At 37.3% G+C, this 12,767-nt stretch overlaps 4 protein-coding genes across 5 annotated transcripts; all 4 read right to left on the bottom strand.

Annotated features, from left to right (window-relative positions):
* Positions 1–242: 242 nt before the first annotated feature.
* Positions 243–2,265, bottom strand: LOC100379126 (chondroadherin-like protein). The gene is made up of 2 exons (NM_001172535.1): positions 2,206–2,265; positions 243–1,960 (listed from the first exon to the last, which is right to left on the bottom strand). Exon 2 carries the CDS (start codon positions 1,929–1,931, stop codon positions 435–437), a length of 1,497 nt encoding a protein of 498 aa, NP_001166006.1. The 5' UTR covers positions 1,932–1,960; positions 2,206–2,265; the 3' UTR covers positions 243–434.
* A 449-nt stretch (positions 2,266–2,714) lies between these two features.
* LOC100379125 (carboxypeptidase N-like protein) lies at positions 2,715–4,889 on the bottom strand. The gene is made up of 2 exons (NM_001172534.1): positions 4,841–4,889; positions 2,715–4,647 (listed from the first exon to the last, which is right to left on the bottom strand). The coding sequence occupies exon 2, from the start codon at positions 4,616–4,618 to the stop codon at positions 3,065–3,067; it is 1,554 nt and encodes a 517-aa protein (NP_001166005.1). The 5' UTR covers positions 4,619–4,647; positions 4,841–4,889; the 3' UTR covers positions 2,715–3,064.
* A 1,591-nt stretch (positions 4,890–6,480) lies between these two features.
* LOC100123402 (cytochrome P450 6a2) lies at positions 6,481–8,792 on the bottom strand. Its single transcript, XM_001606993.5, has 6 exons — positions 8,439–8,792; positions 8,009–8,378; positions 7,598–7,944; positions 7,300–7,533; positions 6,971–7,222; positions 6,481–6,892 (listed from the first exon to the last, which is right to left on the bottom strand). The coding sequence occupies exons 1-6, from the start codon at positions 8,623–8,625 to the stop codon at positions 6,681–6,683; spliced, it is 1,602 nt and encodes a 533-aa protein (XP_001607043.2). The 5' UTR covers positions 8,626–8,792; the 3' UTR covers positions 6,481–6,680.
* Positions 8,793–9,431: 639 nt separating this feature from the next.
* Positions 9,432–12,513, bottom strand: CYP6CK3 (cytochrome P450 6CK3). Of its 2 annotated transcripts, none has more exons than NM_001172470.1 (7): positions 11,852–11,881; positions 11,345–11,792; positions 10,839–11,208; positions 10,449–10,756; positions 10,144–10,377; positions 9,806–10,057; positions 9,432–9,725 (listed from the first exon to the last, which is right to left on the bottom strand). In NM_001172470.1, the coding sequence occupies exons 2-7, from the start codon at positions 11,505–11,507 to the stop codon at positions 9,526–9,528; spliced, it is 1,527 nt and encodes a 508-aa protein (NP_001165941.1). In that variant the 5' UTR covers positions 11,508–11,792; positions 11,852–11,881; the 3' UTR covers positions 9,432–9,525. The 2 variants fall into 2 exon arrangements, with proteins under 2 accessions (NP_001165941.1, XP_016838728.1); XM_016983239.3 differs by having other exon boundaries at positions 9,438–9,725; positions 11,345–11,787; positions 11,852–12,513.
* Positions 12,514–12,767: the final 254 nt, after the last annotated feature.

Here is a 12,767-nt window from a genome sequence, read left to right as displayed (position 1 = left end):
TTCTCCTGCGCATTAAAGACCCTCGATTTTGCGATTAATCACTTGCGCAGACAGAATAGAAAACTGATAACCTTTGCATTGAAGATAATCTTTGTGCAATGATGTGAAACTTCAGAACTTCTTTATCAAACTATTTATAGAATCTTCGCATGTGTGCTTTTGAGATACATGACGGACGATTTGCACTCATCTATGTCATAAATATTCAATATACTTTATAAATAAATAGCAAACACTAGTAATTTGAAAAATAAAAATTAACTTTATTTTTTACATATTTATCTGTTCATCGTTACACTTGTAAAATAATGTTTACATAATTTGAATAATCAGTCGCAAATGCTTATTATTTTGTTTAATCTATACGTATACGCATAATACATATTTTAACACAAGTTTAATACATTTATGCTATCTGCGTATAATACAAAAAATTAACCGTACAATCTGCTACGAGGATTGTATTTTTCACCCTCTTTAACGCATTTCTGAATAGTCGTATCATTAGCTTTCAACGAGATCGTTACATTTTCAGGAACGTTTTCTAATAGCGAAATAGATCTAATGATTTCAAGCTGATTCGACAGATACAAATACTGCAATGGCGATGAATCGCTCAACGCCAAGTAACCGAAATCTATAATATAATTGTTAGAAAGATCTAATCTTTCCAAGTTAATCATTGGCAGCAACCAATTGTTCGGCAAACTTGTCAATTTGTTATCGGACAACGTCAGGATTCGTAAATTTTTGAGACCTGCAAATGCCTCTTGGTCAATATACGTGATTTCGTTTCCATGTAAGTACAATTTTTCTAAGTAAGGCATTTTCGCGAAAGTTCCTCCGACGATACTTTTCAGATTGTTACAGTTTAACGAAAGCATTTGTAATTTAATTTCGTTAGATATCATCGGAAACATAGAGATTAAATTCTTTTCGAGAGCCAAGGTTCGTAAGCTCTTCAATTTGTCGAACGTACCACCTTGTATGATTTCTATATTATTTGTTGAGAGATTTAAGAATTGCAAATTTTGCATACTGTCAAAAGAGCCTCCCTCAACGTACCTAATACCATTGTCAGATAAATCCAAAAACAAAAGAGAAGTTACATTAGCGAATGTTTCATGTGTGATTTCGCTGATGCTGTTCGACGGAAGGGACAGATATTTTAGACTTATCAAATTTTTAAAATTAACCTGACGCAAACATTTTGCTTTAGGATTATCGAGATAAATCCATTTTAAATTTCTTAAATCTGTCAAAGTCAGAGTTTCCAGATTATGACCTGATAAATCTAAGTATTCTAATGTTTGAGGAAGCCAGTTAAATTCATCGCGTACTACGGTACTGTATGATAGATGCAAGTGAGTCAAAGATGGGAAGTTAGTTTTTGTATTAGCCAAGAATATTAATGGATTAAGATGATTTCTGATAAACAATTTCTTAAGTTTTGGATATATCGTTTGTGTACGTACTTCATATACATACCTACAATCATGACGAATGTTATTATAACTATCTAATGAACAAAATTGACAGTAATCATTATTTTGATAATAAACAGTATCAGCATTAATATTATCTAATGTAAGTGTTTCTAAATTCATAAAACCAAATGAAAATATATCTTGCAGTTTAAATGAATTACCATTCATATTTAAATATTTGAGATTTGGCAAATTTGCAAATGCGCTATAATCTACGGTTTGTATTTGATTACTGCTCAAGTCTAGACATGTTATAATCGGGCTCGATAAAAAATTTTCTTTTATAGAATTTAAATTAAGACCGGAAAAATTAATTGTTATGTTGTGATCATTGCAAATGAGATCGTAGTCAGTTTCTTCAGATTTTGGTTCGAGAAAATATGTCGAATCTTGGCAATGTCCTATTGCGATTATTGCAAATAATAACAGCAATGTGGTTTTCATTTTAATTGAATGCCCTAATAAACTATTGTCTGAAAGAAAATCATTTTCTTTGATTTAAGTGTATTGTATAATGTGAATTCATAGAAATAATCTTGTAATTATACACATTCCAATCGTAAACGTGAAAAGCGATTTTTGAATATGCTGTTATAAAATAAATCTTTTCAACGGACAGATGTCTTCATCGATCAAATAATGAACTATTGGAATCACTTCTCGACGTAATGACTTGATTTTAACACGCGTATATTCGAATATAAAACAAGTTACTTACCTCTATAAAACACGCCAATGTACGCCTTATTCTATGAGTGCAATTCAGACACGAAATGAAGCACAGCTTCTTCAATTCTCAGTTTATATAGGAGTCGTACAACCAGCTGATAACTTCAATACTTTGCAGGATAAAAATAACAGTATCTGAGACTAAGTTTTCATCCTCCACTTAGTTGCATCGTTTGCAAAACTGTTTAGCAGTCTTATTATTTAAAAAAAAGAAGATACGAAGTGAAATTCTCTATGTAACATGCAGATAAGTTTAGCTTTAACAGTTCTGGTGCACAAGATTAGATACAAATAATATCCTCTTCTTTTCTAAGAGGGTTAGTGGCAAAATCATTTTAAGTTGTTCTGTGACGCATGTACTATATTTCTAATCTCGCTCATGAAAGTACCGAATAAATGTAATCGATTTCAATTATTTTTTTATTACTTTATAAGTAAAGCTTAAAATATAATAGGACAAGTATAAGGATAATGTAATCGTAAAAATTGAAAAATAAATTAAATTTATGTTTTCATATATTTATTTGTTGTTTATGAAAATTTTAATATATATGCATATAATTTGAATAATAATCAATCGCACTTTACTTATTGATGATGATACAAATACGTAAATAATTAATACAGAATTTAGTAAAACTCATTATATTTATGTTATCTATCTATCTACCACGTATAATACAGAAAATTAACCATACAATCTGCTACGATATTTTTTGTCACAGACGCACACGTCTGCAACGCGAGCTGCGAGACGAGTCAGCGATAAGAGTCCGCAGAGCCGTACTACGATGCATAGCATGCGCTTGCATCGTAGAAGTTAGCTCAGTGGTTAGAGCTCCCGCTTGTTAATCTCGGGGTCCGCGGTTCAAGCCCGCGTCTACTCTTTTCGCTTTCCGACTCGTCTCCTCTCCGTCCGTTACATTTTCATCTTCTTTAACGCATTTCTCAACAAATGTATCATTAGCTTTCAACGAGATCGTTACATTTTCAGGAACGTTTTCTAATAGCGAAATAGATCTAACGATTTCAAGCTGATTCGACAGATACAAATACTGCAATGGCGAGGAATCGCTCAACGCCAAGTAACCGAAATCTATAATATAATTGTTAGAAAGATCTAATCTTTCCAAGTTAATCATTGGCAGCAACCAATTGTTCGGCAAACTTGTCAATTTGTTATCGGACAACGTCAGGATTCGTAAATTTTTGAGACCTGCAAATGCCTCTTGGTCAATATACGTGATTTCGTTTCCATGTAAATGTAATATCTCTAAGTAAGGCATTTTTGCGAAAGTACCCCGAACAATGGTTTTTAGGTAGTTACAACTTAAGGAAAGCATTTTCAATTTCATTTCGTTGTAAATGATTGGGAATTTAGAAATTAGATTATTTTTCAGTATCAAGGTTTGCAAGTTTTTCAATTTGTCGAACGTACTACCTTGTATGATTTCGATGTTATTTGTTGAGAGGTTTAAGAATTGCAAATTTTGCATACTGTTGAAACACCCTTCCTCAACGTACCGAATATTATTGTCAGATAAATCCAAAAACTCAAGAGAAGCTAAACCAGCAAATGTTTCATGAGAGATTCTGTTAAAATTATTCGAAGGGAGGGACAGATATTTTAAATTTATTAAGTTTTTAAAATTAACCTTACTCAAACATTTTGAAGCGGGATTGTCGAGATAAATCCATTTCAAATTTTTTAAATCTCTTAAAGAAAAACTATTTAGACTATGACCTGATAAATCTAAGTATTGTAATGAATTAGGAAGCCAATCGAAATTATCGTGTGCAATGGTACTTCCTGAAAGATGCAAATGAGTCAAAGATGGAAAATTGGCTTTTGAATCAGCTGTGAACTTCAATGCAGTTTTATGATTTCTTATAAATAGTTTTTTTAGTTTTGGATAAGTTGAATGTATACGTGCTTCATACATTGTATTCGACCCCTGTCCAAACATTCCCCTATGGATACAGTCGCTATAATAATAATTACTGGTGTAACCTTCATATCCATAATAATCATTGGGCAACCGTTCATTATTATCTAATAACAGTGTTTCCAAATTCATATGATTATATGCAAAGATATCTTGCAGTTTAAATGCATTACCATTCATGTTTAAATATTTCAAATTTGGCAAATTTAAAAATGCATTATGATCTACCGACTCTATTTGGTTGCTGCTTAAGTCTAGACATGTTATGATCGGACTTGATAAAAATTGTTTTTTAATAGTATTCAGACTAAGTTCGGAAAAATTTATTGAGATGTTGTGATCATTGCAAATGAGATCGTAGTCAGTTTCTTCAGATTTTGGTTCGAGAAAATATGTCGAATCTTGGCAATGTCCTATTGCGATTATTGCAAATAATAACAGCAATGTGGTTTTCATGTTGAATTACTACTCATATAAACTATTATCTGAAAGAAAATGATTTGATTTTATTCGACAGAATAGTATGATGTAATGGTAGAAAGAATATTCGTGAAGTGCAAAATGTAATTTTATAAAATATAACTCTTGTCTATAGCAACCGCAAACTTCACTAAATCGTTGAATTAAGTACCGTATAATCATTTTTCGTAATGATATAATATAAAGTAAGCTACATACCCCTCTTAAACAAAGTGATGCCTTGTTTTATGAAATTCAGATACGAAGTGAAGCACACCTCCTTCCGTTTTGAGTTTATATAGGTTTGATAAATTTTATAATCAGCTGATAACTTCAATACTTTGTATGCTTAAAATCAACGACATGACTAAGCTTACATCCGTCAGTTAGTTTCTTTGTTTCTGCGAAACTGTCTAGTAGTTTTTCATTAGAATAAATATGAATACATTTGGTGGATGAAATAACGAGCTTCGAATCGTTTGCAACAACTTTTATCGATTTATCGACATCTAGATCCTTGACACCTACACTGAAAAAAAACAGTCCTTTCTGCTGTAAAGTCCGGTAGTTTTAACCATTCTGCCATCGTAACGACTGTTCAGTAAGAACAACGGTGTGCCACTGGTAATTTTGGCGAGTCGCGACTCGTAAAATTGGGTGCTTACGCGGGACACCAGCAAAAACGACCGAACTGATTCTTTAAAACTGCTGAACTCTACGGTAATCTTGGCGAGTCTTCGTAAAATGACGGATTACTGGTGCGAGTTCAGTTAAAATGGCTGTGTTTTTTTTCCAGTGTAGATCTGCGAAGATTGATGTAAAAAAAGGAATATTAAAAAATATGTCGTTATTCTGACATGATATGAGAAACTGACGTCAATCTAAAAGCACCATGCATCAATAACCTCCAGTTTACTGTTCCTCCGATCCTAAATAAATTCGCATTCAACTATGCACCGCAATCCTCTCACTGTAAGCGCCTTTACATTTTTCACGATCCCAACAATTACAGAGAAGATCCAGACTCGCAAAAATCCAATGAAACCAAAGCCCTTGCAATCTCTTATCTCCCCAACAGCGTGCGTGCACGCGAGTGAACTCCGCGATGAAGAAAAATGTACAAATCTCGAACAAAGACTTCAAGCAAGCAGCAACCAGTCCGAATAAATTTCGAAGAGAATTTCTCTCCCTATACACACACACACACACACACCCGAGCAGAGAATAATAATTATCTTCTTATTATAAATAACTCTCGCTCGGCTAGACCCATATACACTCCCTATCTCTCTCCCCCACAGCTCAAAAGTTCCACCGAGCCGATCAGAAAGAGAGCAGCAGAACTCAGCTCCAGATAAATCGGCGATAATTATACGTATTAGTCGGTACATGCATTCGAACTCGCAGTTTTTAGCGAATCCACGTGTGTGCGTATATATATATATATATATATATATATATATATATATATATAAATATACACCACGCGCGTGTTTACAAGCGGTTAGATAAGCGATAATGCATCGCGCTTTCCTATAAATATATTCCACGCGCGCGCACATTGTCTCGTAAAAAAGTCCGCGAGCACAGCGCTTTAAACTCGCCGGTTTAATTGGCTGCCTGTGTGCGCGCGCTCTCATAAGTGTGAGGATAGTTACGAGACGCGTGGGCGCGCGAGCCGATTAATTAGGAATTAGTCGTTTCTCGAGTAGTGCCTTCGCGATAAATCGCAGCCGCGAGAGAAAGATAAGTTTCGCTGCATGCGCGAGGCTAGTCTTGGAATTATTTTCGCGAACAATATATACGACGTTACGCAAGCTCGAGGAAGGTGTGTGTTTTGTTTGGTAATAAGGGTCGTGTGACAGGATATGGTTAAAATATTATTCGTATATTATAAGTACATATCGAATTGTGGTATGAAATCTAGCGAGGATATACTGCGTCGGTTGGAAGAGATATCGTCTGAACTTATATTGCGGACAGTTTTATCAAGCAGGAAACTGCGCGAGCATCGGAATACGCAGATGATGTATATATAGTGACTCTTCAGCAAGTTATATCAGTTAGCTGAATTCCAAGGTCGCGAAGCTTTATCGCTTAAAGTACCATTTCTTTTCTCCACTTTTAGATAGACCTGGCCGGCGGGCACTTGCACAAAGTAATCGGTCATATATCTCAGAGGTATCGGTGTTTTATCACAGACGGAGAACTTGTAGTTGAGAAGTAAATAGAACAGAGCAATCTTTGGCTTCAGGATTCCGAGACGTTTGCCTAGAGTAAATAAACTAAAATTTATGATCCATTGCAACACTGCCAGGTGTGTATATGGTCTGATTGATTTCAAATCACCTATGCAGTGTCTCGGCCCTTCACCGAAGGGTATGTACGTGAAAGCGTGTCTTTTGGCCTTGTTCTCAGATGTGAATCTGGTGGGGTCGAATTTATCCGGATCAGGATAAATGTCAGGATCGGCGTGTAAAGCCTTGATTGGGATAACGATTCTGGTACCCTTTTTTATCACGAAGTGCGAGCCAGGAACGACGAAATCTTCGCTAGCTTGGCGATTGAGCATCGGAGCTCCTGGATGTTTCCTCAAAGTTTCTGCGAAATGAAGAAAAAAGAAATTGTACTACGTTCGAGGATTAAAGGCAGATATTATAGGATGAAGGAGTTGAAACCTCGGAACACCATGTCAAGGTACGGCATGCTAAAGAGTTTCTCGTACGTAAGACCTTCAGGACTGTGGGCCACTTGGCTTATTTCGTTGTAGAGCTCTTCTTGGATATCCTGGTTAAAGGACAGCTCGTACAGGCAATAAGTTATCGCAGATGCAGTCGTTTCCTGTCCAGCCGCGAAGAAGAACATCGACTGGCCGACAGCTTCCACCATCGTTATTTTATCGGCGTCGGTTACTTAAAGTATACGAATTTGCACGTTGATACGAACAGTATGAGATATTTCATCGATGTCACTTACTCTTCGTTAACGAATTCGATTTCGACGGTGCATCGTCGTCCTCCTCAACCTTTCCATGATCCATCAGCTGCATGAGCATGTTCAGAAAGTCGTTTCTGACAGTTTTGTCCTTCCTTCGATGCGATACCATTTTCTCGAAAAGATCGTAGAAAAATTCGCTCACTTTTTTCCTTTTCTCCGGAATAGGGAACAGACTGACCAATCGTGGCACGAAAAAGCTGAATATTAAGAAAACTCGGCCGAGATCGTTGCTTATTTTTCCGTACTTGAGAAATTCGTTATCTGGCTGATGCAGACTGTCGCAGTTGAAGCCGAATGCGATCGATGAGATGCAATCTATGGTGAACCTGTTGAAAGGATCCTTGATAAAAGATGTTTCTATAACTATTAATTCACTAATATGTTACAAACCTATTAGTGATGTCCTTGATTTCAACGACGTCGGACTTATCAAGCACGTCCTCGTAAACTCTCAACAGCTCATCGCAAATCTCTTTCACCAGTGGATACATGAGCTTCAACTTGCCAGACGTGAAAGTGGGCGAGAGCTTAACCCGAAGTCTCTTCCATTTCTCATCGTACAACCTCACCAATCCCGTAGATAAGGGATCTTTGCTCTCATTGTACAGCGTACCTCTGTTGTAGAAGCTGTTGAAATGCTTCACCAGGATAAGTTGAATGAGCTCAGGATCCTTTACGACCAGTATCGGCATATACAGCATATACATCCCGTAAAAGGGATTCGTCTTGTACCTGTCGTAACTCTCTTTCACGATAGCACCTGAGTGAAAAGTCGCGTAAGTTGAGTAATTTGAAAAGTATCAGTGTTGCAAGGACTAACCATGTGTTGTTTTTCCTTGGAAGTACTTGACAGGAATGTTTCCGAGTGGAATCGACGGGGGATCATGGGGAACTCCTCTATTAGCCCAAACATTGTAAACCACATATTTGAGGTACAAATAGATGGTGAGAAACAGGGACGTGATCCAAAACGTTTTGGTATAAAGAATCGCACTCAGAGGCTCCATGATGCCGATTTACCGTTTATTACAAGAGCAAGATTTCGGACGACGAGTACAATTAAACTGAAATATTCCTTCTATAATTAGCACTTTGTAGATAATACATTCTCATTATCTGTGGACTATACGATAAAATCTATTTTCGGATGAGCAAACTAGATTACGAAATGGAAAAAAACACCCAATTGAGTTTATTCTTGAAAATAAAACCTCAAGAATCGGAATTTTTTAAGAAAAGAATTGCCTAAACATAGTTGAAAATTCATTGTCGTTTATAAATTCTATGAAATTCATTTAATTATTTTTAAACATGTTCTACACCATATTATACACCAATCATCAACGATGATCCTACTGATTTCAGAACTTTAAAATATTTCATCAAAAAACTCTAGTTTATAATGCCCAACGAGCCAAAATTCCGCTACCTCAAGTAGCAGACACACGGCGCGACGAATTACGCGAGTATAGCTACTTAACCCAGCGCTTTATCGGATCAGGGGTGACGATAACCACGACGATCAAGTTCGTATATATGTATATACGTGCAATAATCGATCTCCCGCGCGTTCGCTCGTATAGGTACGTACATATACTTACAACAGCCAGACGTTAAAACGCTGATCGAGTTAGACAGCCGACAATGGAGTGAAAGTTTGCGCGGTTCACAGGAGCCGGTATTATAGCGCTAGTCGATCACCCAGTCTTTAGCTGCCAATAGACGATGACGCACTTCTATTCACTGTTCGAAGCTGCTTTGCAAAGTATAGGTTGGACGAAAGAGACTTTATGAAATTAATAGAAATCAAGAATTTTGATGGAGCGGTATGAAGACTTTTATTTTATCAATTTGTATGTGATTAAAAATAATATTCAAATGTACACAATACGGAATTCGTCGCAGTTTCAACGGAAATCGGGTTGATGCACGTGGTCAAGTTCTTTTCTTTTCTCTATTCTCAAGTAAATCTCGTTTTTGAGAATTAATATCAAATGTTCTGGCAAGTACTCCAAATTGGCAGGTGTATTATCGCAAACGGAGAATTTGTAGTTGAGGAGAAGATAAAAAAGAGCAAGTTTCGGTATGAGAATACCTTGCTGTTTACCTAATTTAAAAAAATGAATCGAAATTAGTCGATCATAAATGCAAGAGATGAGGTTTTAAATTTCATAATTTCAAACCTACCTATGCAGAATCTCGGTCCAGTTCCAAAGGGCAGATAAGTGCTGGAATGTCTTTTGGCTTTGTTCTCTGGTGTGAAGCGGGTCGGATCGAATTTTTCCGGATCAGGGTAGATGTCAGGATCATGATGTAACCCATGGGTCGAAATAGCGATCCTCGTGTTTTTCCTTATCACGATATCCGAATCGGGAATAGAAAAATCCTCGATGGCTATGCGATTAAGTACTGGCAATGGTGTGTGTTTTCTCAATGTTTCTGTAAGATAAACGTTGTGTAAAGAAAAATTATTAGACTCGTCTATAAAACAAATGAAAACCATGCGAAAAAGGAGACCCCAATACCTTGCAAAACTAAATTAAGGTACGAAAGTTCGCTAAGCGTTCGGTAAGTCAGTTCTTCAGAGCGACATGCGGTTTCGTATATTTCCTTGTACAATCTTTCCTGAACCTCCGGGTTAAGCGATAACTCGTAAAGGCAGTGAATAATTACAAACGCTGGCATGCCTTGACTTGGTGCGAAAAAGGTCACCAATTGAGCTGCAGCTTCCTGAGTTGTAAGTTTGGTGTTTTCATCAACTACAATGAAACCGAGACATTTCCATTCATAGCGAATCTATTATTTTGTAACAAAATCCTTAGATACTTACGCTCACGATTCGATCCACCTTTCATCAACTGCATCATCGCGCCCAGAAGATTATTTTCCGCCATATTCTTCTTCTTCTGACAGTCTATCATGTTCTCGAAGAAGCGTTCGAAGAACGAGTTGGTGTCCCTCCTGACTTTGGGAATTCGGCACAAAGCTGCCAGTTCCGGAAGGAAAAAGCTAATAATACTGTAAATTACACCTTGCTCATTGCTTTGTTTGCCATACTTGTAAAAGTCGTTGTCAGGATTCTTCAGTAGGTTGCAATTAAAGCCGAACAACGTTGCGAATGCGCAGTCTATGGTAAACCTAAAAACAATCATCTCTGATTCTGCACGAATGTAAAAAAAACATACAATACGTGTAAATTTTACAGGAAAAAGTTCTGAACCTTGAGGTCAATTCGTCGATCCTGACAACGTCGGACTCTCGAAGTTCATCTTCGTAGATTTCGATAAGTCGTTCACAAAATTCCTTCACCATGAGAAACATGAACTTAATTTTTTTCGGTGCGAAAGACGAAGACAATTGACGTCGCAGTATTCTCCATCTTTCGCCATTGACTCTCGCTAAACTGAGAGATATCAAGTCTTTTTCCGGATCGGCGTAGAAGCCACGATCTAGAAAAATGTTGCAATCCTTCACCAGCACCAGCTGAATGATCTTGGGATCGGTGATGACAAGGACTGGCTTGTAGATCACGTAGACACCGTGAAGAGGAAACCTTTTGTACCTTTTGTAACTGTTCGTTAGAATCGATCCTGCGTATACGAGTACAAACGTGCTGAGCAAGTTTACCATGAGACAGGTGATTCTGATGAAATGTTTTTGAAATGGTGCATTTCAAAAAACGTTTGATTGGAATCACCTCTCGTCAAGTGCATTTTGATAACTGACCTAAGGTGGCTTTCCTTCGAATATAGTCCAAAGGCAAAGTTCCAAGGGGTATCGAAGGTCTGTCGTGAGGAATTCCCGCCCGACGCCAAACATCGTACACCACGTACTTGAGGTAAAAGTAGAGAACGAAAAGAAGTAACGCGAAAAGAAGGAGCAGTTCCATGTTACGCTCGCAACTGCGTAAACTAACTAAGTCTGTGCGTGGCTCGACTCAAGTGCCAATGACGTGAATAATCTTTAGACAAGTGTTGTCATAATATTTTACCATCAAAAACAAACTTCTAATTAAAATACGTCAGTTTACGTAACCTTGACTGATCTCAAAGCCATGGAACTTCAACTAGATATATTGATGCACGACTCCACATCGGTTTAGTTACTCAGGATTATCGTTCACGCGCAGGCCCAATAAAGTGTTCAGTATTTGCGGCATGTGTAAACGACTAAGCTGGGATCAAAAACTGTGGTCAATGAGAGTGTCAGTTTAATAAAAAGAAATAAGATTACCTTCGTCGTAGCGAGGCCAGGACGTCGACTGAGCAGAGCGCGTGTCGCGCAGCTCTTTAAACATCTCCCTCGAACATTACCCCTCTCTGGATAGTTTTCGAAGAACCACCTCCAAATCATCGCCTCTGATCTCGTCAGCCTTTTGGCCTGAGTCCTGACATTGGTCAGCGGATTTCTGACCCATATCTTCTGGTGGACCACCCACACGAGACTAAAGCTTTCGGAAACCATTCGTTTTCCTGGCACAACACTTGTTGTAAATAAAAATTATGAATAATGCATATTTTTCAATCGCGACTCGATTCCCGATAATCGGCCTTTCATAGTCACTATATATAAGAATATATCGCGGGCGTCGTTGTATACATACTTTTATATTTTTGTCTTAAAATTAAGGGCTTACACGCTACGACATCATTCTCCATGACAATAATTTTTCACCCAACGCTTAGATCTACCTAAGCCTCTGTATACCCACAAATCCGGCTTCAGCGTAAAAGCTCGTTCCCTTGGACACGTGGCCAGCGACGAATAGGTAACTGCGGAGTAAGAATTGCGCAAGTAAAACACACAGTCCCGGTTCTGTATCTTGAATCGGGGGCGACGACGACAAAGTTCCTACGTGCAATAATCGATCTCCCGCGCTTTGGCACTCGTATGCCTACACTGAGAGAACGATAACATTGCCGTAAACATGTACACACATTAGGAGCAATGATTGCTAATATATTCGTGTACATCTTACAAATATTCTATACAAAACAAAAACAGTTTGTATGTATACTATAGATTTCTATAGTATACATACATAATATTGCGGAAAATATCTGTACGTTAATAGTTAACATATCCTCTTTCATACAAAAAATATGCTTGAGGGTTTATTTATCATGAATAATCAATAAATCATTAATAA

This window comes from Nasonia vitripennis, chromosome 3 (genome assembly GCF_009193385.2).
Source record: "Nasonia vitripennis strain AsymCx chromosome 3, Nvit_psr_1.1, whole genome shotgun sequence".
NCBI classification, from domain to species: domain Eukaryota; kingdom Metazoa; phylum Arthropoda; class Insecta; order Hymenoptera; family Pteromalidae; genus Nasonia; species Nasonia vitripennis.
The sequence above is the reverse complement of the archived record's forward strand: the minus strand, read 5'-3'. Positions and strand labels throughout refer to the sequence as shown.

What these genes read in the sequence shown, in the direction of transcription:
- LOC100379126 (NM_001172535.1), bottom strand. Translation starts at nt 1,931, where the DNA reads ATGAAAACCACATTGCTGTTATTATTTGCAATAATCGCAATAGGACAT.
- LOC100379125 (NM_001172534.1), bottom strand. Translation starts at nt 4,618, where the DNA reads ATGAAAACCACATTGCTGTTATTATTTGCAATAATCGCAATAGGACAT.
- LOC100123402 (XM_001606993.5), bottom strand. Translation starts at nt 8,625, where the DNA reads ATGGAGCCTCTGAGTGCGATTCTTTATACCAAAACGTTTTGGATCACG. An exon ending in CCAAGGAAAAACAACACATG is followed by an intron (nt 8,379 to 8,438) that starts GTTAGTCCTTGC and finishes CTTTTCACTCAG; the next exon opens with GTGCTATCGTGAAAGAGAGT. An exon ending in ATCGAATTCGTTAACGAAGA is followed by an intron (nt 7,534 to 7,597) that starts GTAAGTGACATC and finishes GTATACTTTAAG; the next exon opens with TAACCGACGCCGATAAAATA.
- CYP6CK3 (XM_016983239.3), bottom strand. Translation starts at nt 11,507, where the DNA reads ATGGAACTGCTCCTTCTTTTCGCGTTACTTCTTTTCGTTCTCTACTTT. An exon ending in AGGTGGATCGAATCGTGAGC is followed by an intron (nt 10,378 to 10,448) that starts GTAAGTATCTAA and finishes GTTTCATTGTAG; the next exon opens with TTGATGAAAACACCAAACTT. An exon ending in TGGACCGAGATTCTGCATAG is followed by an intron (nt 9,726 to 9,805) that starts GTAGGTTTGAAA and finishes TTTTTAAATTAG; the next exon opens with GTAAACAGCAAGGTATTCTC.